At 39.1% G+C, this 27425-nt stretch overlaps 1 protein-coding gene across 1 annotated transcript; it reads right to left on the reverse strand.

Annotated features, from left to right (window-relative positions):
- Positions 1–350: 350 nt before the first annotated feature.
- Positions 351–26986, reverse strand: LOC133570874 (guanine nucleotide-binding protein G(I)/G(S)/G(T) subunit beta-1-like). Its single transcript, XM_061923638.1, has 11 exons — positions 26630–26986; positions 17166–17271; positions 17010–17048; positions 14499–14605; positions 11332–11395; positions 11051–11213; positions 10880–10946; positions 10570–10771; positions 5082–5298; positions 4882–4997; positions 351–1954 (listed from the first exon to the last, which is right to left on the reverse strand). The coding sequence occupies exons 2-10, from the start codon at positions 17220–17222 to the stop codon at positions 4891–4893; spliced, it is 1023 nt and encodes a 340-aa protein (XP_061779622.1). The 5' UTR covers positions 17223–17271; positions 26630–26986; the 3' UTR covers positions 351–1954; positions 4882–4890.
- Positions 26987–27425: the final 439 nt, after the last annotated feature.

Consider the following 27425-nt stretch of genomic DNA (forward strand, 5'->3'; position numbering starts at 1 on the left):
CCTTGCCCGTATGTGGGCTTTGTACCGAGGATGTCGTTGTGGCTTGTGCAGCCCTTTGAGACACTTGTGATTTAGGGCTATATAAATAAAGATTGATTGAGATTGAGTTATAAAACTAGCAATATTTTATTACTGGATAAAGTATATTTAGAGTGCAAAATGGACTGAGTGTAAACCCTCCTCCCTGGTTTTAGAAAATATTTTAAGATGTACTTTTGCATCTTACAAGGACCATGTAATTTCCAAGTTTGTGTCCGCTCCTTCATAGTTTGGATTTTTAAATGTAGACTTTAAAACACATTCCAAAAAAAAAGCTACCGCACATAAATAATCCCGCGATGCACAATGGCTCTCAAACAGCTTTTTATTACATTTTCAATCAATAACAGTACATTTTAGTACAGTATCTATCTTGCATCCAGCTCACCGTGGAACACCAACAGACTGAAAAGAAATACAAAAAGTGGAAAGCTACATAAGGGTGCAGAACTCTATTATATTCATGGAAAGAGAAAAGGAAATCCATCTGTTTGAATTGCATTTTCACTTGTGGCCACACAAAAATACATCACATTTATTGAAGTACATCATTGCAGATAAATCAAAAGTGAGAATGTCACATTAACAAAAGTGCTTCTGTATACAGTGAAATGTCATTCAGAGGTTCTGATTTATCATTTTAAGACCAAAAGGAAAAAATACAAAAGTTCTAATATGGACAGTGTGTGTGAGTATGTTTGTACGTTTTTGTTCCGTTGAGTAGAGATGTGGAGAGAAAGACTTGCCAAGGATATACTTCTCATAAAGATTGTTATATAAAAAATGGCATCAATATAACTGGTAAGCATATTTTACACTAGCTATCTCCTGTCTTGGTCACTCTGGTGCATAGCATTACCAGTTATTCATATGCATAACCAAAAACCAGCTTCAATTAGTAGGTTACTCTCCTTTTTAGAAACAAACAAAAAAGAAATCTAGGATGTTTTTTTTCCACCACTGAAAGCAAGTCTACAGCATGCACATCAAATTTAAGTAGTGTCAGACAAAATTAAATGTCTTAACTTAAAAACATCAGACCATTATTTTCAGACATTGATTTGTACATTTTATAAACAGAGTTGCAACTGTAGTCCCAAGCAAAGGAAGTGTCTATTTAGTCAGGAGAGGTTGGTTCACTCAAAAGTGGGTCAAATTCAAAGCAGCCATGCCCACATAACTTCAGCACTACCTTGCAACACCATCTCTATCCCCGTCCGAGTCAAAGGCGTGTACAAGAAGAGTGAGGGCTTCTGACAAGGTGCTTAAGAACTTCTGTTGTACTGGAACAAGCATTCATAACTAGTAGCATGTGCTTGGTTAGTTAACATGTTAGTAGTAGTTGAGAGGCAAAGCGTCTTCATGTGCAAAAGGCTGTGATGAAAAACAAGAAATAAGGACGAGTATATAAATACATGAGACATTTTGGAAAGCTGCTGGTGTAATATGATGCAAGCTTGTTTATTTCTCATCTGTCATACGTGATTTCACTGGATTAGAAAGAAACCTATCTAAAAGCACTAAAGAAATACGACAAAAAGAAAGCCATTGAGAATAACAAACCATCGGAATACAATTCTTAAAAAAAAAAAAAGTTAAATAATTTGTACAATTATACTCCCACGTTTGCGGTCAAGACACGTTAGACTGTGATGCTAGTGTTGTGTTTCTCTCAGGTGACATGAAATGGTCCGAGAAGGAATGCGCAAGGTTGTGATTGATTCCACAGGACATCCTTTCCTAATTAGGTGATAGACAATTGTGCTCTTCTTTGTGGAGGAAATCTTTTTGTTTTCCCTTCAATTGTGTTGTTTGTTTGTGGTGTCCAAGTCAGTTTAAACAGTGTTGCAGAAGATGCTGTGAACATTCTCAAGTTGTAATGGTCTTCCAGTCGGCTTTGGAGTTAAAAGAACATCTGAGGAGGCAAAGACCAGAAGCAAAAGTCAATTATTTTCATTCTCAATATAGAACTCTTCTTCCAGGCTACTTCACCAGGATTTGCTTTTCACGAGAGATGTCCCCATCTCGAGTGTATTTTTTTTTTTTTTAACTCAGAGATTGGCTAATGAGCTGATCTTGTGCGCGAAGCAGCTGTAGCGTCACACTGTGCTAACGTTAGCTTCCAAAAAAAAGGGAGGGACTCACCAGCATCACCACCCGCTTCTCCATGGGCTATGCTAAAAAAAAGTTGCAATGGCTTCTATTACTATATCTTCAAATACAGTATTTACTTCTGCTCTTGCTTCAAGGTGCTCGTTATACTTCCCGCACACAGCACTGAAGTCAAGTGCTCCTAAAAACCCAAGAGCTTTCCGGCCTTCCCAATAAAATGGCTATGTTGCATCCTGTCAGACCTCACCAACAAAATAAGGGTTAGAAAAGAATAGCTTACATATTTACTGTTTTTATTCTGCAATTGGAATAAACAATATCTCAATGCAGTGCTTCTAAATCATTTTCTGTTACGCGCCCCCTCGCCCAGGAAAAAGAAAAAATGTCCCCCCTCCCCCACCACACACACTCTGGTAAGACTATAAATAGTATAATTTGTCTGTAAAATTGTTATAGGTACACCTCTGCATAAAATTGCTTTCTTAACATTAAAGAAAATAATATAAATCAACTTACAAACAACTTTATTAACACAGTTTTTAGTCTGAAACAGTAAAGTTTCCAGTGCATCAATTTGCCTGAAATCAAAGAAATTAATTAAATCCTTATTTAAACTAAACATTTGAACCATATGATGCTGAAAAATAAAATCAAACTCAATAAATGACAATAAATGTACATTTCTCAGCAACATTACCCCAGGAGCACAATATATAAAATACCTTAACCTACAAAACAAAAATGAATACAAATTTATGATTTTATTTAAATCAAAGTGAGGAAGTCAGGATTAATGGCTACAATAACACATTTTGGAATGCACAGCTTTTCAAAGCAGGGTTTAAAGCACGAGACTGCATAATACTGATAAAGCGTGTTCCCCGCGGTCACACACGCCCCCCTGGCATTGCACTGCGCCCTACCAAAGGGCCTGCTCCACTATTTGAGAAGAACTGCCTTAATGTAATTGGTAGTGATACAATGGTGCAGCAGAAATCACTTGTACTTGTTTTCCCAATTTAAAAAATGTAACTTTTTGCTGAAAAATATTTTCAGTTTCATAATCTAAAATACAATTCTTTTAAATATCACAACTCAAAACCGGATCGGCTCCAAAGCCAAATAATCGGATCGAAGGCAAAAAATGGTGATTTTTAGTTGTATTTTCTAAAAGTCACCAGCTCTTTTATATTTAACATTTAATTACACTTTCACGAGTGGGGGGAAAAAGTGTAACAAATACAGTAGAAGCCGTTTATGTCCACATCATTCAGATTGGCTGACTCACGTCAACAGAAGCGGTAGTCGACATACGTATTTTGCATGCACGTGTACAGTACGATTGAAGCCTATTTTAGCCTACTGTGTGTAAACGTGAGTGTGAATGGTTGTCTGTCTGTGTGTTGAACCTGCGATGAAGCCGATAGAAAATGGATGGATGGATGGATGTATGTACGTATCACCACTGCAGGTGCCTTATCACCACTGCAGGTGCCTTTTCATCCACTTTGTTGTGTAAGAGGATGAAAAACAAACAATTGAGAAGTAAACGGCGAAAGATGAAAGGATTTTGGTCCTAGGTGCTAAGGTAATAGTCACTTCCTCTTTGATATGAATTAAAAATCTGCTTTTGCAAAAACACTGCAGCATTAATGATGAAATCAGCAAAACTACAACACATGGCAACATGAACAAACATTTTTCATTGAATTTTCACATCAAAGTTCATGTCAACGCCACTTGCTTTTGCCCTACAAACCTTTGCGGACCCTGAGATCTTCCGTCAGTCATATTGTAATTATTTCAAAAGTCTGAACACAAAGTCAAGGGATGGAATCTTTCCACCATTATGGCCCACGGCTATGGAACAGCTTGCCGGAGAACAACTTCAGGGCTGCAGAGACAATCATGTTTTGAAGAGCAGGTTTAAGACCCACCTTTTTGATATGGCCTTTACCTATACCTAATTTTTATTAATTTTATGGAAGTCATTCATACTTTACTTTTTATCTTTTTAGTTATGCAAGATTTATTTAGTTCTATTTTTTTTTTTTAAATCTTTGTATGTTTAACTAGTATTATATTCTTTATTTCTACTCATGGTTCTTACTATTTTAGAGGTTTTATTATTTTTACTTTCAGCGTTCCTCAGAGGAAGCCTTCTTCATCAGGGGTTATCGACCGTGCTGTGGGGGCGCGTTGTGTCAGCGTCTTGGTGGCCATGGTTTGATGACCTGGCGCAGATGGCTCCTGTGATAGTGTTAACTCACCTATCCCCTCTGTACTCAGCCATGCATCCATTTGTTTATACACGTGCATATGCACGCATGTGTGTGTGTTTGGCATTTATGTGCGTGTGACATAATAGGGGATCTTGGTCATCGGGGTATTGTTTTTAAGTCTGTAACGCATTTTGCTTTGCAGTTTTTTGTGTATGAAACCCGTTTTCTAAAAGTTTGATGTGATTTGAAGTAATGATAAGAAGACAAGAGGACAAAAACTTTCTGAGTTGGTCCAAACAAAGAGATTGTCGATGTCGACGGGTTTCACAAAAAGCCACAAATTGATGGCTGGATGAATTCAGACTGCTACCTTTGATTATCATATCGTGAAACAAGCTTATTGATTGTTTTAAAACACAATGAGCCCAGAATTATTCCTCTGAGCTCATTTCAGCACGATTAAAATCGCTTCTAGAGAAACGTACGTTGATCTGTGGTGTAAACGCACCTTCAGGCTTCAATTCCAGATCTTCAGGAAGCTGTCCCAGGATCCTGTGGCGACCGCCATGCCATCATCAGTCACTCCCAGGCAGCTAACGCGGTTGTCATGTCCAGCCAGCACACCTATCAGAAAAAAACACTCCAGGTGTGAACATAAGAACATCACCGATCATTGAGATGATTCACATTGGGTGTTATTGGACGAACCTGCGCGATCAGCTTTTAGTGTGTCCCACACGTTACAGTTGAAGTCGTCGTATCCGGCCAGGAGAAGGCGGCCGCTCTTGGAGAACGCCACCGAGGTGATGCCGCAGATGATGTTGTCATGAGAGTAGATCATTAATTCCTGATCGGCACGAAGATCAAACAGCCTGCAGGTGGCATCATCAGAGCCAGTGGCAAAGGCGTTGCCATTGGGGAAGAACTGCAATCCAATACAACATAAAACCATTTCAGTACACATGCATTATGTCACACTACAAATAAATACAAAGGCTCAAAATAATCAGTCAAATACCACATCTTTCTTGCTGACCAACAACTACACTTACGTGGAATAATTACTTGTTATTTAGTCATGACAGTCATCACCTTTCACAATAAAAATAAGCAAGACTCAAAATTAGAGATGTCATCGTCTCATTTGCATAATTATCAATTGCACAAAACTCCATATCTGTATTGACAAGTAAATCTGAGCTTTTTGGTTTGCTTCATAAGAAATGTGACATTGTAGGGCTGCTTGATTATGGCCTAAATAATAATAAATGATAAATGATAAATGGGTTGTACTTGTATAGCGCTTTTCTACCTTCAAGGTACTCAAAGCGCTTTGACACTACTTCCACATTTACCCATTCACACACACATTCACACACTGATGGAGGGAGCTGCCATGCAAGGCGCTAACCAGCACCCATCAGGAGCAAGGGTGAAGTGTCTTGCTCAGGACACAACGGACATGACAAGGTTGGTACTAGGTGGGGATTGAACCAGGGACCCTCGGGTCGCGCACGGCCATTCTTCCACTGCGCCACGCCGTCATAATCATATATTATATTATTTTCATCAATATTGAAATCACGATTATTAATCACAATTACTGTTGATTAAACAGTTTTATTGCACTTTCTATTTCAAACACACAGTATGTGAACTTGGCTTTCATTTCAAGGAGGGCACGATGTAATAATGCATTTATAGTGGTTAGAGTGTCCGCCCTGAGATCGGTAGGTTGTGAGTTCAAACCCCGGCCGAGTCATACCAAAGACTGGCACTCAGCATCAAGGGTTGGAATTGGGGGTTAAATCACCAAAAATGATTCCCGGGCGCGGCACAGCTGCTGCCCACTGTTTCCCTCACCTCCCAGGGGGTGAACAAGGGGATGGGTCAAATGCAGAGGACACATTTCACCACACCTAGTGTGTGTGTGACAATCATTGGCACTTAAACTTAACTTTATTTCTTAAAATATTTTCGGGAGCTACTGGGTGATCCATCTTCAACCTTTGTTGTCACTCACTATTACTCGCTCTCACATTAGTCCACTGTGACTGTCTATTGGTCGCCCCCTGGGGGTTGGCTGACTGTTGGTTGTGAACGTGCTTGGTTTGAAATGCAGCAGAGCCTGTTTTTTTAAATGTTAATATCGCCGACGATCACCCTTGTTTAATCGTAGCTGCCAAAATCATGATCACGATTGCAATTTGATTAATTGTGCAGCCATAGGACATTATGTCATCTTTTAAGCCTTATTTAACATCAGAACATGAAATCATTCACTTACGGGTGTTGCTTTTATTGTAAGTAGCGCTAAAAGTGCATGCGTGTTTTAAGGCACATTAAAAATGTTGTTCCCATGTATGTTTGCGTCAATTGTAAAGATAATGTACACATGAGATGTCCCGATATCAATTGTGGGATCAAATTGGGCGAACTTCAGCCTTTTTTCATTTAACTGATCAGTGACTGGCTAATCAAGTTAAATACCATGTAAGAGCAAACAGGAGCAGACAAAAAGGCATGCTAATCACTAAACTAGGTGATAAACTAGCTTGAAACAACAGAAGAAATAAGTGTTCAATTTCAAGAAGTGTAGATGGAAGCGTTTTACAGCAGAAAGTAAGCAGTTATTAACACACAATTTAACAAGTGGATTAATATAGAGTATAGATTAAGGGTGCTCAAACGTTTTGCCCTACAACTTTAGATATATGGTAACTAGTTAGCCTTGTGGCATATTAATAATTATGTGCACTTCATAATCTATATGGATTACATTTGGGAAGCCATCCTTAGGCCCCACTTTGGGCACCCCAGTTATAAAGATAAGCTTACACTTGCGGGGAGTGTAGATCTATCCATATCTGTAGTGTAGATACCAAAGACAGTATCATAATATAATTGATACTGGAGTGATTAGATCGTTTTTTATTTTCACAAAATAATTGTCGTTTTTATCCAATTTACAAGTTCATGGAATATGTCCCTTGACATAAGAAGACCTTGAGGGCAGAAATCAAAGTATTAACTATAAGTAGTAAAAAGCAGTAAATTGTATTTTTTTGCTTTTGTTTAGTTATGGTGTACCATGGACTGTGTTTAGAGCAAACAATTGCATGTAATAGAAAAGAGATTTAATTTCAAATGTGTTGATATTCTAACTAGCACTCACCATTAATACATCTTTTTATTTTACAGTTCATACATGGGATCGTATCAGCCGATATAATTTATGGAATCCTAAGATAAAACCCTGATTGGAACACCCCTACTTTATAAATACACATTTTTAGTTTCATAATCTAAACTACATAAGCAAAGTATAGGGACTCAAATTAGATTGGAGGCCAAAAATGGGGATGGGTACATTCTAGTACACGTCATTGTACATCATAAGAATTCACTAGTCTAGAATGTAGCGTTCAGGAGAATTGCTGCTGGAGTACCCAGCATTCCTTGCAGACACATAGGAAAGCACAGTTCAAATGACATGTTTTATGTTAGTGTTTAGGCGGGACATAGAATGGTAGTTTATTGTTGTTGTGTGTTGACTTATCTAAGGGTTTCCCCTACATGTAGACGATCGTGGCGCAACACCACAGCAAGATTTCCGCTGCCACACATTAAAAACATTTTTTTTTTCCTTTACCGGTACATGAAAACACTTTTTTTAACATGAAAACACATTTAAGTGATATATTATATGAATTGATATACCGTATAGAGTCTATGGTTTACATACTATTGGCTATAATACGTTTGAAAAACAGCTCAAATATAAAAACCTTCCTCATTGCTTTATTTTGAAACAAAAAAAGGCTGCACGATTATGGCCAAAATAATAATCACAATTATTTTTATCAATATCGAAATCACAATTATTAATTATGATTTACTGTTATGTAAAACACATTTTTATTGCCTTTTCTATTTTAAACAAACAATATGTGAACTATAACCTGACTCTCGCCAGATCCTTGTCGTTCGCTGAGCTCCACACATTGATCTGGGAGTTCTCAATAGGAGATGTATTTCAGAAGGCGGGGCCTTGTAAAAAAATGATTGTATGTGATTGGATAAACCACTTGTCTGTTATCTTGAATGACGTTCTACTTGAACCACTCACATGGAAATCCAAACCCGGTCGGAAAGAGCCAAAACATCCTTGCCACCAATAAATGCCTTCAAAAACGTTCTCTGTTTATCTTTTAAATAATTAATATTCGATCGATGTGGCAAAACAGTTGCAATAGCAGAATCAATGTCAGCACACGACTCCTTGCTCCGTGCCGCCATTGTTGTTTGAATCAAACAGTTGCTTCGGCGCTACGTCTCATCTAGGATATCCCACCCGGCGATCATGATTGGTTCATTATTTTTTGCTACTGGAAGGAGTTTGCAATGTCTTCGAGCCCAGACCCTTGTGTTGAGCACAGCGAACTACAAGGGTCTGGCGAGAGTCAGGTTATGTGTACTGGGCTTTCATTTCAAAATGAAACTTAACAAAAAATAGTCAAAATAAAATTTACAAAAGACAAAAAGCTAAGTCAAAATAAATATGCCATTGCAGAGTGCGATCATAAAGTGCTAACAAGTGAAAAAAATATGATTACCGGTATGCACACAAGGCACATGCTCCAAAGAACACACTGTTCTGATCACAGTCATGTCTTTGCCAAATGAAATGTTATCACATCCGTTATTTTATGTGTGTTTTGGATGGTGGATGGCTTTGGGGCTGATATTACGGTAGTCTGTACGTTGGGTCTTTTGTGCCGGTGGCAGGCGGACCGCTCTGTGAGCAACTATTACTCTATTTGAATTATTAGGTTAACGTCGCGGGCAAATGATGGCGGTTGAGGAAAGAAGGGAAGTGTCTTTAATGCTTAATCTGTCGCCACAAATCAAAAATGTGTTTAAATGTGCACACCAACGCAGACTTGCCGTGCAACTTAGTGTATACGCACGAGAGCATTTCCAGGTTTGCGGGAACGAGCGGGAGAATGCCTCAAAAACGGTGAGACGTGTGGGCGTATTCCGGGGTTAAAATGTGCATCTTTGAACCTCTGTTTGGACATCGCTGTGTGGAGTGTGCACTTGTCTCCGTGTGTGTGTGTGTTTTCTCCGGGCACTCCAGTTTCCTCCCACATTCCAAAAATATGCATGTTAGGTTCATTAGAGACTGCAAATTGACCATAGATATGAACGTTAGTGTGAATAATAATAATAATTTACTATCTGTGCTCTGCGATTTGGCTATGCTAATTTGAGTTAGCTTGTCTATGAGCTAGTTCATTGTACGTTAGCATTTAGCTAGCGGCATTAGAGCTCAATCTTCATAATTGTATTGCTTTTTTAGTTTATTCCGAATTATTAATCTAACGTGATTACTACATGTATGTGCACTTAAGGTGTATATATAATGTACTTTCATTAGTGTGGTAAGTTTTTAAAGTGACTTAATTGTAAAGAATATCACCAAAACACCAAAAGTTATGTTTTTCAAATCTAACAAACTAAAACTATTTGAACGATTGGAACAAAAACAGAATATCTATACACTTTCTGCTCAAACTACACTCACTTTCACTTGCTTTAATGCTACGCTCAAGCTGCCTGACAATCGTGTGAATTAAGCTGCGACGAAGAAAAATGAATATTATTAATGGTATTATTAATAACTAATATGTTTTTAAATCATAAAACATTTTTTTAGCCTTTTTAAAGAAAATATATGCATCATTGCCAGTCAAAATTTAGTCATATATGATGTCATATTGACCACGCACCCACCGTCAGTATATAGTGGTTCACGAGTAAGACTGTTGTGTTTGACGTTCATCTGTTTCAACTGTGATGTCAAAACTAGTTGGTGGACTTCACATTTAATGGTGGAGCAGCTTTCAGTACAGAAGCTAAAGTAGCACTAACTGCAAATTTAAACTGCCATTTACAGGATGGATTTATAATGACAAGCCAGACAGACAAATCATTACGTGATTGTGAGCGAGAGTGAGCAAACGGCTCCAAACTGACTGCCTCTAAAAAAAAACTGAGCAGAAGTGAAGGAACAAGCAAAGCACAAATGATTAGTGTGAGTGCAGGCCAGCAGTGGTCAGTAGAGCGAAGAGGACGCCACACCCAAATCCATCAACGTGTGAATACGCCATTAAATGACTCCTTAGTGACTTACGCAGATGGCATTGATGTCGGACTCGTGACCAGTGAAGGTCTGTCTGCACATGCCCTCTCGGACATCCCAGAGTTTGGCCGAGGCATCACAAGCACCAGACACAAATAACCGTGAGTCTGGGGCCAGAGAGAGGCTCATGACATCACCGGTGTGTCCAGCAAATGTAGTCGTCTGCTGACCAGTCTCAATGTCCCAAAGTGCACTGTCACACAGGAAATAGACCATCACCAGTCATCAATACAACAACTTAATAGTGCACTGTTACGCAGGCAACACCAATATAAAATGTTTACAGGTGCTTTTTATTTACCAGGTGGTGTCTCCTGAGCTTGTAACAATCTGGTTGTCATCAAGGAAGCGACAGCAGGACAGATATCCTAACAAAAAGAAAATCATGTTTTTTTACATGTGACCTCTTGACAACTGTATAGTCATTGTGATAGTAATGTAGTCTAGTTGCCAAGTATTCTAAATACGGTACCTGTGTGTCCGGCCAGCTCCCGGCTCACGCGTACATTCCCCTCGCGAGTTTTCAGGTTGTAAATGGAGCAGATGTTGTCTAAGCCACCGCAGGCCACATAATTTCCTGAAGGTGCATACGCGCATGTCATGACCCAGGAAGAACGAAGTGGAATAGCGTGGACCTACAAAGAGAGACAGCTTGAAAAATGCATGCAATGCAACAATTTCATCTTTTTATGAGCATGGTCCCCAGTGTGCATTTGTGTTTTATTGATGACATTGATCACATCTGATACTTGCCTTATTTGTGGTATAGCTGTCCCAAATAATGAGTTTGCCATCCTGAGAGGCACTGACCAAGAGCCTGTAGAATACATATCAACATAATTTATCTAAAATATTCCTAATGACATCAAATGGACTACAGGTAAACAGTCAGTACATGGTCCATGCACTAAATCAGTTCGATTTCTCAAAAATGGATCCTACAACACATGGAAACACCTTAATCCGATCGTGTTTGGTCTTTGATGAAACCGGACTAACACAATTGGATTTAGGAATTGAAACCCAGGGGCCGTATTTATCAAGCGTCTTAGAGTGCCATTGTACATTTAAGTCCTGAGAATTTGCGAAATGTAGTCCTACTCTCAAACTTAAGGATAAAAGCTATTTATTAACTTTCTTAAGTCTAAGAATCACTCCTACTCTCCACGATATTTAAGAGACCTTCAGAGGTGTCCTAAGTGGTTAGGAGTTGCCAGCGGGGGATGGCACTGAGGCGAGAGAGACGTGCGGAAGGATGTCCTGGCTTTGTTTGATGACGAGCAGCTGATCAAGCGGCATCGTTTAGACAGAGCGGGTATTATTTTTGTCACAGATTTAATAAGGGGCGTCATCTCATCAGCAACATCACGCAGCAGAGCTTTCACAGCAGAACTAAAGGTCATCACAATGCTTCGATATCTCGCCACTGGGAAAATGAATTGGAAAGAAAAGGAAACATTTATTTTTGATTCATTGCCAATATTGTTTGTTTGTTTTGTAGTTTATTGTCAAAATATACACTCCCATTGTCCACTTAAATATTTCTAAGATATTTCTTTATTCTTAGACAAGGGATTCTCTTCCGTGATTGGTCATTTCTATGGACACAGAAATGACGTCACCTAAAATTTTGTTTACGGCACATAGTAATGTCGTAATTCAGCTCTGAGTGTGACACTTAAGATTCAGTCCTACACTTCGCTGAAAGTGTGAGTAAGACGCTTGATAACTAACTTTTAAGTGCAGCTTTCAGCGAAGAGTTTCTTTACTCATAAGTCAACTCTTAGCAGACTTCTTAGGAGTAATTCTAAGACGCTTGATAAATACGGCCCCAGATCTCTTAAGGGGGGGTGCAGCCGGAGGGGACCTTTCGTATTGTGCATGCGCCAGTCTCAACGTGCGGCATATTACCCTGAGCTAGATACCATTCAATAAGAACAGGCAACAACTGGAATCAAGACAATACTTCATTTGCTTCACAAATTAAAAAGGACAGAACATATTGAAGTGCATCGATGGGAGAAAAAACAAGCAGAAATGTATTTAAGAAGGTAACTAAGGCAATGAAGAAAGCGGCTTCATTCAAACTCCCGAACAAAAATTGAAGAGATGGAAGATATGCAGGTATATTAAAGGCAAACAAAGCCTACACAAACCTCTTCACTCTGCATTTGTGCACTCCAAACTGACTTACAATAACTCTGTATTCCACACAACTGGAGAGCTTGTCCACAGTAATAGCAACCCACCAACCCTCTGGAGCCGTATCGGGGCACAAACATCTTTTTCTTCGGATTTAAAAGTCTTTCCATCAATCCACAGAGCCTTTTTTGAATGAACTCCAAGACATTTGAAAGTTTTGTTTCCATGATTCTACGACCAAAAATTATTTTTGAAACAATTCTCTCCTGCCAGCCTTTTTTGCATCGGACCTGCATTTGCCCCGAAACCTTATTGTAGCGTCGTGTTTGTGGTGCAATCTATGATCATTTATTGATTGGTTATTGCTAATTTAATATCACCATAACCATTAGAGACATATTTGTAAACTGTGCCAATATTACAGCGGACATCAGGTACAACAGAGCTAAGCTATTTTGGTGGGACCTCATAGTCAACCGGGAAAAAATCAATACATTAAGCCGCGCTAAAAGGAAATAAGCATCCCCCAGTGAACGGGAGGTATAGGGCGTATATCCATTAGTCACATTAGATAATGTGCATGGACACTGGGACTTCACATGTAGGTGTGAAAATACAAAAAAAAATACTATTAGAGAAATCAGACTAATTTAGTGCATGGAAATGTAGTGAGTGACACAGCCAAACTTTGGGTGTCTACATGTACATAAACATTTATTGAATATCCATCCATCCATTTTCTACCGCTTGTCCCAACAAAATTTAATGAAGACACAATATTAATAAACATATTGTTCAATGTACAGCTTTGAACACTCTGTACATCATTCTCAGCACCTGAGCGGATTAGCTCAATAGCATAATTAAATAACAGGAGTGAATCCTCTTTGTCACTGTGGAGTGGAGGCAGGAATGCTAGCTTCAGACAGCAACAGCACCTAGCTAGTCACGACTAGTCTCTAGTTGCTGAGCTTCTCACTAGCAAGTCACAACTAGCTCAGCAAGGTAACAAGAAAATATGATCACAAAGCCAAATATCCCATTGTGGGAATATTTCTGCTTCAAACCGAATGAGCAAGATTAGCCTATCAACACGGACGAATGGGCCAGTATTCCCAATTTCTTGAAAAGAGAGAAGAAAAAAATATCAAATATGTACATCAAAATGTTCAATACTTATTGGAGTGCAACTTTTGCATACAAATATATGCTTATTGTTTATTTAAGATAATTACAATTTCTTGAGCTTCCAACTACAATAGTTAAAAATGCTAATGAAAAAAATCAAAGTCATTTGCTTTTAAAATAGTTACTTGCATTGCTATTATATATTATGATTACATGATAGTGCTTAATTTGGTGCCAAAATAAAGAGGAAAATATCATATAATGGCAATAATTTGAAGGATTATATATCAACCAGCAAAATGTGTTATTGGCCCAGTCCTACAGTGAACCCTTTAAGATCTGACCAAAACATACTGTCTTGCATGCTTGAATTTGCTTTGTCCGACGATGGATTTAAAGAAAGTGTAGAGGACAGTGTATTGTTTTTTCATACAATATTTCTTATCTAAAAATGTATTTATTTATTTATAAACATGTTACATGCCAACATTGTGCTGTTTTTTTTTTATTAATTAATTTCATCAGTGAATAGATCAGAGCAGCAAGTATTTTGGGCTACGGGGTCTGTCATAGAACAAATAAACAACAAACAAATAAAAGTAAGTCGAAGTACAACTGTATACTACAACTTGGCCGTCATGGATGTTTACCTGGAATCTGTTCCCCAGTGCATGGCATAGATTTTAGCCAGATGACCCCGCAGTGTCCGTCTTGTACGCATCTGAATTCGTCCGACGGGGTCAATGTTAGCCGTAATCTGAAAAGCAGCGTCGGCCCAATAATTTTTATTATATAAGCAGGCAAACACAGAAACAACCTTAGAATTGAACAATAATTAATAATGATGACTTTTAATGGGTGTTAACAGTAATATTTGGGCATTGTGACACAGACATACAGACTGTACATAAACTTGGGTTTTTACAATCCAACTGAAACAGAAATGTTCAATATGTTTGTAAAAGGAGTGGTGGGACCATGTGGTTGGGTTATCTCTCTCAAGCATGGTGTTAAATCTGCTGCATTCAACTTGTTTTAATTGGCAGCATACCAATAAAGCCAGCACTGCCCTGCTAACAAGCCACCGTGCAGGCTGTGGAAATTGATTAGCCGTTGATCGGTGCTGCTTAATGGGTTCTAGCTGCTTCTGTTTACTAAGTTCTGAATGTGGACATGACTACTGGATAGTCTAAATCAGGGGTCACCAACCTTTTTGAAACCAAAAACTACTTCTTGGGTACTGATTAATGCGAAGGGCTACCAGTTTGATACACACTTACCGTATTTTCCGCACTATAAGCCGCACCTAAAAACCACAAATTTTCACAAAAGCTGACAGTGCGGCTTATAACCCGGTGCGCCTTATATATGGATTAATATAAATATTTATTTTCATAAAGTTTCGGTCTCGCAACTATGGTAAACAGCCGCCATCTTTTTTCCCCGTAGAAGAGGAAGCGCTTCTTCTTCTATGGTAAGCAACTGCCAAGGTAAGCACCCGCCCCCGTAGAAGAGGAAGCGCTTCTTCTTCTACGGTTAGTAACCACCCGCCCCCGTAGAAGAAGAAGCGCGCGGGTATTACGTTTCATTTCCTTTGTGTGTTTACATCTGTAAAGACCACAAAATGGCTCCTACTAAGCGACACGCGTATAACGCAGAATTTAAACTTACATCACAGATGGTGTCAAAAAACAAGTGAAGCACACAAATACAACACTCGCCGTCATTCCGGGTGGATTAACCAAAGAACTCCAACTGCTCGATATTGGTGTCAACAGGGCATTTAAAGCACGACTGCGAACGGCGTGGGAACAATGGATGACCGAAGGCGAACACACCTTCACTAAGACAGGGAGACAGCGCTGGACGACATACGCCAACATCTGCCAGTGGATCGTAAATGCCTGGGCGGATATTTCGGTCACAACTGTGGTCCGAGCTTTCCGGAAGGCAGGATTCACAGAACTGCTGGACAACAACAGCGACACTGACTCCGACGAGACGGAGCCGGCCATTTTGGATCCCGTATTCGCCCAACTTTTTAATTCGGACACCGAAGGAGAAGAATTCGAGGGATTTATGAATGAAGAATAACTTCAGAAAGTGAGCGTTATGTTTATTTTGTGTGTTGTGACATTAACGTTCGAGCAACATTATGTTGCTATTGCTCTGCACTATTTTGAATTTTACTATGTTTGTGATTGCACATTTGCACATTACCGTACATTTTGGGAGTGAACAGAGTTGTTAGAACGCTGGTTTTTAATACATTATTAAAGTTTGACTGACCTATCTGACTGTTTTTTTGACATTCCCTTTAGCGCAGTTAGATGCGGCTTATAACACGGGGCGGCTTATAGGTGGACAAAGTTTTGAAATATGCCGTTCATTGAAGGCGCGGCTTATAACCCAGGGCGGCTTATGGTGCGGAAAATACGGTAAATAAATTGCCAGAAATAGCCAATTTGCTCAATTTACCTTTAACTCCATGTTATTATTAATAATTAATGATATTTATCTTTGTGGAAACACTGATCATCTTAATGATTTCTCACAATAAATATATATAGAAACAGATAAATATCAATATGCAACACTTTATTTTTATATTTTCTCTAAGTGCACATTTTTCAAATTGAACATTTTCAAATGATCACTTCTAAGACAGTCTTGTGAAATCACAATATCCCATTTTAACTAGCTAGCCACTAACATTTTTTAACAAATCATGAATTACTTTGCACCATGTTTGTACAAATAATAACTCATGTAAAATACAAAACTCAATTCTCAAATTTTTAAATAAATCATGTTACACTTTGAACTGGACACCAAATCTGTTATCTGTTTCTTTGTCAGTTAGTGAAGACCAAGTCTTTAAAACATTTTCTTGGATTTTCAAATTCTATTTGAGTTTTGTCTCTCTTAGAATTAAAAATGTCGAGCAAAACGAGACCAGCTTGCTAGTAAATAAATAAAATTTAAAAAAATAGAGGCAGCTCACTGGTAAGTGCTGCTATTTGAGCTATTTTTAGAACAGGCCAGCGGGCTACTCATCTGGTCCTTACGGGCTACCTGGTGCCCGCGGGCACCGCGTTGGTGACCCTTGGTCTAAATAATGAGAAGCTTTAACAGCAAAAATATTATACGAGGATTTGTACCTGCGATAGCGTGGCATCTGCGCATGCTTTCCTGGCATCCTGTCAACAAGAAAAGACAAATTCCAAGTCACACCACTTGTTTCATTAGTGGAACTTTGACTGTTTTCATACAACAAATGGAAAAAGTAACAAACAAAAGTAAAAAGGTTGACTTACTCGGATCTGATTTTTTAGTTGCTCAGCCTCTTGGCGTAACTGGTCCAGTTCACTCATCTTAATCGGCTTTTTAGGTTACTTCTCTCCAGCTATTGGGGCACTTGATCTAAAATAAAAAATAAAACAAAACAAAGAAGCCTTTCAAATTCATACATGCTTTATATTTGGATGTCCAACTGCAAGGCTGAAGATGGTGACTGGTCAACCTACCTGCACGATATAATATATATCGCAGTATGTCATAAAAACATTGTATGCTATAATTATCTTTTATTTATATCTGAATTTAAAAATCCGGGCTGCAGTTGATGTAACTGCAGCAATATTGCTACTTTTTTACATCACTTAAAATAACTTTTGGATGTCAACGACGTAGCAGACTGCTACTAGCAGAGACAGACAGCACAATGAAAGCTAAACTAACATAACGGCAAGAGGAATTGGTGCCAAACAGAGGGTAGATTAACTTTTTTGTATTAACTGTATATTTACAGACACTGCCAATATTTTTATTTACAAATGTTATTTTTATGTCCATGTTATTACTAATTCATTTGTTATTAGCTATTGTTATTGTGTAAGTTACATACACTCAGGTAAGAGTGAAGTGGTACCTAAAATAAAAGATTGGCAGCTCTAAGTAAGTGTGGACTCAATTAAAGATTGTTATGAGGGAAGAACATATTTTATTAGTTTATGTGCCTTTAAACACATGTTACTGACACCTTTGTCTAAAATATGTCTACTTAATCATATACAATAATTACATCTATATAGGGCTGCACAATTTTGAGAAAGACCTTATTCAGATTGCAATTTTAATGGAAGAAAATATTATATTAGTTTATGTGCCTTTAAACACATGTTACTGACACCTTTGTTTAAAATATGTCTCCCTATTTTTTATACAATAATTACATGTACCGTATTTTCCGCACTATAAGCCGCCCCGGGTTATTAGCCGCACCTTCAATGAATGGCATATTTCAAAACTTTGTCCACCTATAAGCCGCCCCGGACTATAAGCCGCGCCTACGCTGCGCTAAAGGGAATGTCAAAAAAACAGTCAGATAGGTCAGTCAAACTTTAATAATATATTAAAATCCAGCGTTCTAACAACTCTGTCCCAAAATGTACGCAAATGTGCAATCACAAACATAGTAAAATTCAAAATAGTGCAGAGCAATAGCAACATAATGTTGCTCGAACGTTAATGTCACAACACACAAAATAAACATAACGCTCACTTTCTGAAGTTATTCTTCATTCATAAATCCCTCGAATTATTCTCCTTCGGTGTCCGAATTGAAAAGTTGGGCGAATGTGGGATCCAAAATGGATCTCGCTGTCTCCCTGTCTTAGTGAAGGTGTGTTCGCCTTCGGTCATCCATTGTTCCCACGCAGTTAGCAGTCTAGCTTCGAATGCCCTGTTGACACCAATATCTAGCGGCTGGAGGTCTTTTGTCAATCCACCCGGAATGACGGCGAGTAGTGAATTAAGCGCGTAAGCGTGTCTCTTAATGTGATGTTATGAGCTAGCAAATATAACAACTACACTACCCAGCATGCAACGATAGTGACGAGCATGCGCGGTAGCCCTGAGAAGCGTTGTTGTATGCTGGGAGTTAGAATGTGGTTATGAGCACGCTGTGAGTAAACGCTGAGAACTCAGTTAACACGCCTCGTCTGCATTATTTATAATTAGACAGACAACACACTTAATAGGAGCCATTTTGGGGTCTTTACATAAACACACAAATGGAAATGAAACGTCACATATCCCAGCATGAACCGCGCGCTTCTTCTACGGGGAAAAAAGATGGCGGCTGTTTACCGTAGTTGCGGTCTAGCTTCGAATGCCCTGTTGACACCAATATTTAGCGGCTGGAGGTCTTTTGTCAATCCACCCGGAATGACGGCGAGTAGTGAATTAAGCGCGTAAGCGTGTCTCTTAATGTGATGTTATGAGCTAGCAAATATAACAACTACACTACCCAGCATGCAACGATAGTGACGAGCATGCGCGGTAGCCCTGAGAAGCGTTGTTGTATGCTGGGAGTTAGAATGTGGTTATGAGCACGCTGTGAGTAAACGTTGAGAACTCAGTTAACACGCCTCGTCTGCATTATTTATAATTAGACAGACAACACACTTAATAGGAGCCATTTTGGGGTCTTTACATAAACACACAAATGGAAATGAAACGTCACATATCCCAGCATGAACCGCGCGCTTCTTCTACGGGGAAAAAAGATGGCGGCTGTTTACCGTAGTTGCGGTCTAGCTTCGAATGCCCTGTTGACACCAATATCTAGCGGCTGGAGGTCTTTTGTCAATCCACCCGGAATGACGGCGAGTAGTGAATTAAGCGCGTAAGCGTGTCTCTTAATGTGATGTTATGAGCTAGCAAATATAACAACTACACTACCCAGCATGCAACGATAGTGACGAGCATGCGCGGTAGCCCTGAGAAGCGTTGTTGTATGCTGGGAGTTAGAATGTGGTTATGAGCACGCTGTGAGTAAACGTTGAGAACTCAGTTAACACGCCTCGTCTGCATTATTTATAATTAGACAGACAACACACTTAATAGGAGCCATTTTGGGGTCTTTACATAAACACACAAATGGAAATGAAACGTCACATATCCCAGCATGCACCGGGCGCTTCTTCTACGGGGAAAAAAGATGGCGGCTGTTTACCGTAGTTGCGAGACCTAAACTTTATGAAAATGAATCTTAATATTTATCCATATATAAAGCGCACCGGGTTATAAGGCGCACTGTCAGCTTTTGAGAAAATTTGTGGTTTTTAGGTGCGCCTTATAGTGCGGAAAATACGGTATATAGGGCTGCACAATTGAGAAAAAACCTAATTACGATTCAATTTGCAATTTTGTCTCTGCAGCACTCATCTTTAGTTTCTCCTCACTCTGTGCAGTGAAGCAACAGCAGGACAGCGAAATGACGCAACCAAACTTGATATTTGATACTGTTGCACAATTGGCTGTTTAGCATGTCCCTCCCATCGCTCACTGACCACTTCCTGTTTTGCAGGCTCAGCATGCTTCATTCTTTCTGGTTTCTTCCGGCCAAAAAATATATATATTTATGGAACACATTTTATATTGTTATCGAGGACATGTCTATTGCGATATAGAATTATATCGTTTTATGGGCCCAGCCCCATGTAAGTCATCATTTTTTAAGCCAAAGAAATCTAAGACCAGCACCAACAGCTAGCATGTGTTACCAGCAATGTCTATATTTGTCACATTTACAAGTTAAACTTTGTAAAACACTTTCACACGGACTGAATGAAACATTGGCTTTGATTGTCTCCTACACGTACAGTACATATACAACCAGTCCAGAGTTGCAAACAACAACCTACATAATGCAATAATAATGCTATTCGGTAACAGTACAAGAAAAAGTCAAACACAAATGGACTGAGTAAACATTGACAGAGTCAAATAAATCTAATGTTTAAGTGTAATAATGGATGAGAAAATGAAGTGGAAATCTCATAACAAATATATACAAAATATACAACAGAAGGTGGCAAAAACATATTTATATAATGAACCAAGCAACTTATATATTGGACCAAAAATAACTACACATTCTTTATTGCTTGCTCGCGTTACCATATCTGAGCCATTGTGTATAAATATGGTGATATAATTACACAAGCACACTTCATTCACAAAAAAAGGTCAGTTGGTATAATACACAATGTTGGGTATAGTAAACATACAAACCCTTTAGTGAACCAACATTTTTTACATGATTTGGTGCATTTGCAAACAGCTAAATCTATATACAAAGCACATTAAAACACTTAGTATCAGTATGTGGAATTTAATTATGGAATGGATGAAAAAAAAATGCACTAGTAAGATCCAGTTTAAGAAACTGCACAAACTAACCCTGGGCAAGTCGCCACCTCATCACAGATGTGTAATATGTGATGAATTATATTGAAATTGTATAATTGTTCGAAATAAAACTCAACTTAAGTCAACTACATTTACAATATGCCACATTATCTCATGTTTTTAACCTTATCGACCAAAGAGGAAGCTATTTATGCAATGTGTTATTCTTATAGCCAGACCTGTGTGTTCCTACATGTACATATAAATGTACATAACTTAAATAAATAATAATAAAAACTCCCTCTATCAAAATGTAAAAATAGAGATAAAGGCATCATGTAATGACAAAAAGCTGACAAGTTGATATTAAAGAATAAAAAAAACTAATATTTGTCTTTAGATATATGGATAACATTTATCTACAGTCTTTTTATTAGATATTACAAATTACATGAGAGAGAGAGAGAGACGAGAGAGACAGAGTTAAAATTGTACATAGTTTTAATTTCGATAGGTGTTTAAAGTTTGATACATTTTTAATTGTTTTGTGTTTTAATGCTGGCTTTGGAAATGTAAACGTATGTTTCACATGTCAATAAAGCCCCTTTAAATTGAAATTGAAATTGAGAGAGACAGAGAGAGAGAGACACACACACAGAGACAGAGAGAGCGTGTGTGTGTATATATATATATATATATTAGGGCTGCAACAACTAATCGATTATAAAAATAGTTGGCGATTAATTTAGTCATCGATTCGTTGGATCTACAGGTAAAAGCCAGTAAATTAGAATATTTTGAAAAACTTGATTTATTTCAGTAATTGCATTCAAAAGGTGTAACTTGTACATTATATTTATTCATTGCACACAGACTGATGCATTCAAATGTTTATTTCATTTAATTTTGATGATTTGAAGTGGCAACAAATGAAAATCCAAAATTCTGTGTGTCACAAAATTAGAATATTACTTAAGGCGAATACAAAAAAGGGATTTTTAGAAATGTTGGCCAACTGAAAAGTATGAAAATGAAAAATATGAGCATGTACAATACTCAATACTTGGTTGGAGCTCCTTTTGCCTCAATTACTGCATTAATGCGGCGTGGCATGGAGTCGATGAGTTTCTGGCACTGCTCAGGTGTTATGAGAGCCCAGGTTGCTCTGATAGTGGCCTTCAACTCTTCTGCGTTTTTGGGTCTGGCATTCTGCATCTTCCTTTTCACAATACCCCACAGATTTTCTATGGGGCTAAGGTCAAGGGAGTTGGCGGGCCAATTTAGAACAGAAATACCATGGTCCGTAAACCAGGCACGGGTAGATTTTGCGCTGTGTGCAGGCGCCAAGTCCTGTTGGAACTTGAAATCTCCATCTCCATAGAGCAGGTCAGCAGCAGGAAGCATGAAGTGCTCTAAAACTTGCTGGTAGACGGCTGCGTTGACCCTGGATCTCAGGAAACAGAGTGGACCGACACCAGCAGATGACATGGCACCCCAAACCATCACCCAACCATGCAAATTTTGCATTTCCTTTGGAAATCGAGGTCCCAGAGTCTGGAGGAAGACAGGAGAGGCACAGGATCCACGTTGCCTGAAGTCTAGTGTAAAGTTTCCACCATCAGTGATGGTTTGGGGTGCCATGTCATCTGCTGGTGTCGGTCATTGAAGGCGCGGCTTATAACCCAGGGCGCCTTATGGTGCGGAAAATACAGTACTTTCATTGGAAAATATATCAAAATATATATCGAATTTAAGCAAAAATATATCTAGATATAATTTTTCGTCCATATCGCCCAGCCCTACATACATGTATGTATGTATGTCCATCCATTTTCTACCGCTTGTCCCTTTTGGGGTCGCGGGGGTGCTGGAGTCTATCTCAGCTGTATTCGGGCGGAAGGCGGGGTACACCCTGGACAAGTCGCCACCTCATCGCAGGGCCAACATGTATGTATGTATGTATGTACATATGAATGGACTAATATATATATATATATATATATCGCGGAGGGTGTGTCAGTTGATGGCCAGCCAGGCATTCAAGAGGTAGTCACCTGAAACAGGCAAACACTGGGGAGGGTTGGGAAAAATAAAATAAAAATCAGTCTAAGCCTGGGCCCCTGGAGAGAAGTCCAGACTGAGGCCAAGAAAAAAAAACCCTCAGCCATAGCAGACAAAAGTATGTGTGTGAGAGGGAAGAAAATATATATATATTTAAGAACACTCTCGCATAGTACTAGGCCAGGCTGACTCTCCTGCTTTAATTTCATAATCCCGACATACGAGCCAAACAAATCCCAGACATGATTTACAACTATCCTCATCTCGCTGACCTCAATCCCAGGGATACTCCCAAGGTGTGATCAATAATCCATTTACAAAGCCACAAACAATGACAGAAAGTGCTCTAACAACTGACTTCTTTAATGCAGGATACCAGAACTCAACATTAGCAGCACTCCCTCATGTTCCAATATCCCGTGGCAGAAAGAACATCCGTGTTGCATTTCCCAGCTTTAAAGAGCAATCTTTGCATGGGTTGCTCAACACAAACACGCATTTGGCGACAACATGACTGCCAGCAACATTTAGCATGCTCGGATCGATAGTATTAATTATTCAAAGAGTTTCAAACAGAAGTACATTAGGAGGCAGATTTAAGTGTTTGAGACGGCGCCAAACTATTCTAATACAGAAATGCAGACAGTGACCAGACTGACCAACACTGGTACTCAAGATAGCCATGAATATTCCTTTACATGGTTCTATTTAAATAAAAATAAATAAAAAGTACACAGTAGCTGATCCAATTTCACAGATACCAGTCCATTACAAGTCAAGTCAATCAGCAATTAATGTAAATTAACAACTGAGTAGAACCAATGTTTCAATGGGAGGTTCAATTTTCATGTTCAGAACACCCACTAGTGTTGTGGACCTTACCAAGTTATGTCCTTTTGATTGGATGACCTTCCTTCAACACTTACCCTCTTTAATCTTACAAGTGTGCCATGTGAAGCGATGACTGGGTGGTATCATTCACTGACACCTTTATCACCCTGAAAACCATCTTCCAATGATTAGTATTATTAGGAGTGGGAATCTTTAGGCACTGCACCATTCAAATACGATTCAGGATCTACAATTTGTCAAATTTACAGCTCCCACATCTGTAAATTGAGTGATGGATAATTGGCAGAGCCCTAGCCTTTATTTTGAGATATGCAGGGAAGTCTTTTTATTTTTTAAATAAACCTGTCCTTTGTGAAGTAGTTAATGTATACACAAAGCAGGCTTCTCTAGCTGGGAGCGGGTAATTGGCAGAATCCTCTGCAGAAGGAAAAGTGTTTTTTCTTTCATGATATCACGAAACCCTGCATCTTCGGACGCGATCATTTGAGTGCCTCTTGTATTTGAAAAGTGTAGCTTAAACAGGAGGGAGGTAATCTTTCTTTTGGAACATCTTTGAAGAATACATTTTGCACAACATGGGATCTTTCACATAGAGGATTGAGTAGAAAGTGACTCTTTCGGCTCAAGAGAACTTCACAAAAAAGCAACTTTGTGACATTTGTGTATTAGTATATTTCATAAAAAGCTGATTGAAAGTTCATGTGTTTTTACTAATGACACAAAAAAGATTATTTCCTCATTGACCTCTGTGGCTTGCAGTTCCTCTCTCTCATCACTTCTCCTTCCCCAAGCGCCTGATCGGGGTCAGCTGACTACCTGATAAACAATGAGTGCTGGTAAACAGCCTGGAGTTGGAAGCTCACTAGCTGCTCTGCTATCAGTCAGCCTGCTTCCTGTGTGCCTGCTAGATCACAAATACCAAATATTGAAGTGTTGAGCTGCAACCATATGATGTGTCATGGGGCTACAGATGTCACTCGGGGGTAAAGAACATAACTAGCAATATCATTGTGCAAAGTCCATAATCCTTAGAGGCTATAATCCTCAGTCAATGAGTGTGTAATCCTATCCATGTCCACTAACACAAACAGCTGGCCAAGCCAAGCAGAGCATTAAAAATATGATTTTCCATTCATAAAGTGGATGAGTCTTAATTCATTTAAATACAACCTGCTTATGACAATTGCCTAGATTTGGCACTGACAGTTAAGTCACATAATTTTCCAATGGATCATTATGACCCAGTTCAGCAATGTTGGTTTATCATATTTAATACTTATTTGTGAGTGTTTTGCATCCCTTTTTATTTGCGTGGTTGATGTAGCCACAGTATGCACTACAGTGATTTACCTACAACGGGACTGTTTGCATTGCATTTGCATAGCTGCAGGATAGCTACTTCGTCAGTTTTAAGTAAAAAAAAAAAAAAAAAAAAGTGTAACTTACGACAAAATAATGTATGACTGTGTACTTTCGAGAGAGAGAGAGACGACGCGTAGTGCAGTGAATGACTTGCAGCCGCTTCGAGAGAAGATGCAGCTAAACGCCATCTTGCCTAGTTAGCTTAGCTTGTAGCATTGAAGTGGCGGCCTGCAGGCAGGCCAGCCTGAGCTATTAAAACACTCCACTCGTACATACCCGTGTCATTCATCCACAAATGGAACTAAAACGAATTCAACAAGACACACGCATAATTTTTGGACAAATAGGACGCATTCAAAAACGTAACAGCATCACTTCCGCAATTGCAACTGACAGTTGTCAAACTAAGCTAACCAGCTGTAAGAAGCGACTCGAATAAAAAAACAAACCTGCACAAGTCCACTTAATTCCACACCAACAATCTTATTAAACGGCGTCTACTTAGTCAATTACAACCTTAGCGTGGATTTGTGAACCATCTACTCCTCCTCCAGCCCGTAAAACTACAAGGTCGGGCGGCGATGGCCTGCTTCACTTCCACAAAATAACTGCTCGTTTGTACACTCCTCAATAAAAAAAATGCGTTCATTCGGTGTTCGCTAAAATATGTTAAAAAAAAAAAAAATTACACACAACACACCGATGCACTCGTCAGTTCGTGCAAAACTGAGAAAATAAGTCAACTTTTTATAAAAAAAATATTTTACATACTTACATATCTCAAAGGATATACACTGCAATTTGTCAAATTAATCCATACTAACATAGCATTGAAAGTTGCGATTATTAGCGAAATGCAGCATTTGAGCCCAACCCAATCCATCATTGTCAGGATTGTATTTTCCATAGAAATAAATCACTGCACTTTAAGGCAAAAAAGTAAAGGGATTAATGAGTTAACACTATTAAGAGTTGCTGGTACACTATTTTGTGCAGTAATGCCCAGAACAGTGTGACTCTGATTGCAATGTTGTGTAAAGGGCCCCTTCTAGAAGCTTCCACCGGCATTCCAGGCTACCATCACTATTTTGTGAAAATGTGCAACATTAAGAGGATAATGGATTATACAACTACTTTTGACGGTTTATGACACAAATGCCAACTAGCTGCTGACTTCCATAGCTAAAGAAGGGGCTAGCCAGCTAGCAGTACCCCACCCCCGGCCAGCTTTATTCGGCCACAATAACTCCCTGCACACTGCATAGAAGAGATAAAAACACACATAAACACTCACCACGTTTCAGCTTACCTGAATCAACGTGGCTTTGCTTTTTTCGTTTTGGCATTGACCGGCAACCCAGACGATGGAAAGGCAGGAATAAGCAAAGAGCACACGGCTAGCCGAACAACTATGGCCGAGCTAGCTAGCTTGCTTTTTAGTAAAGGGGGGGGGGGCGATCACACCCACAAGCCTGCTTGGACAAAAGTATATTAATTTATATTAAAATATTTCACTTTGCTATCCTTCACTCAGTAAGACGACATCATGTTCCCTTCTAGACCCGTCTGAACATCTGCCCTTTGCCGATGAAGCACTCTCGTCCGGCCATCGAACGTCGAGATGGGCGCGGTGACCCTGCAGTCATCGCTGGGAAACCCCACGCTGCAGCAGGCAGGCACAGGCAGCCCCCACTGCTGCCTCACCAATAATAAGCGGGATCAATACGTCTTATTGATCACTAACAACGGCGTTATTAGCCCCTTTAAGACAAATATCACAGACAATATGATCGGCGCCGCCCCAGGCTAAATTGGGGCCCAAATCAGAATTTTATTTGGAGCCCCTCCCCATTATATTTTTTCCTCACTTTTCTTTTACTTGCGTGAAGCGATTTTTGTATTTTTTTACAGGCCCGGCCCTAACCAATCTGGCGCCCTAGGCAAGATTTTAGGTGGCGCCCCCCCACATCGGCAGTGAAGTGTATATACTCACAAGAACCCGAATAGCTTTGTCTTTGACCTTTTTTTTTTTACTTACAACTATACCTAATATATAAAGGGGTGGAAAAGTGACTATTACCTGCAGGGCAAACATTAGCTAACCA

Source organism: Nerophis lumbriciformis, linkage group LG28 (genome assembly GCF_033978685.3).
Source record: "Nerophis lumbriciformis linkage group LG28, RoL_Nlum_v2.1, whole genome shotgun sequence".
Classification (NCBI taxonomy): Eukaryota; Metazoa; Chordata; class Actinopteri; order Syngnathiformes; family Syngnathidae; genus Nerophis; species Nerophis lumbriciformis.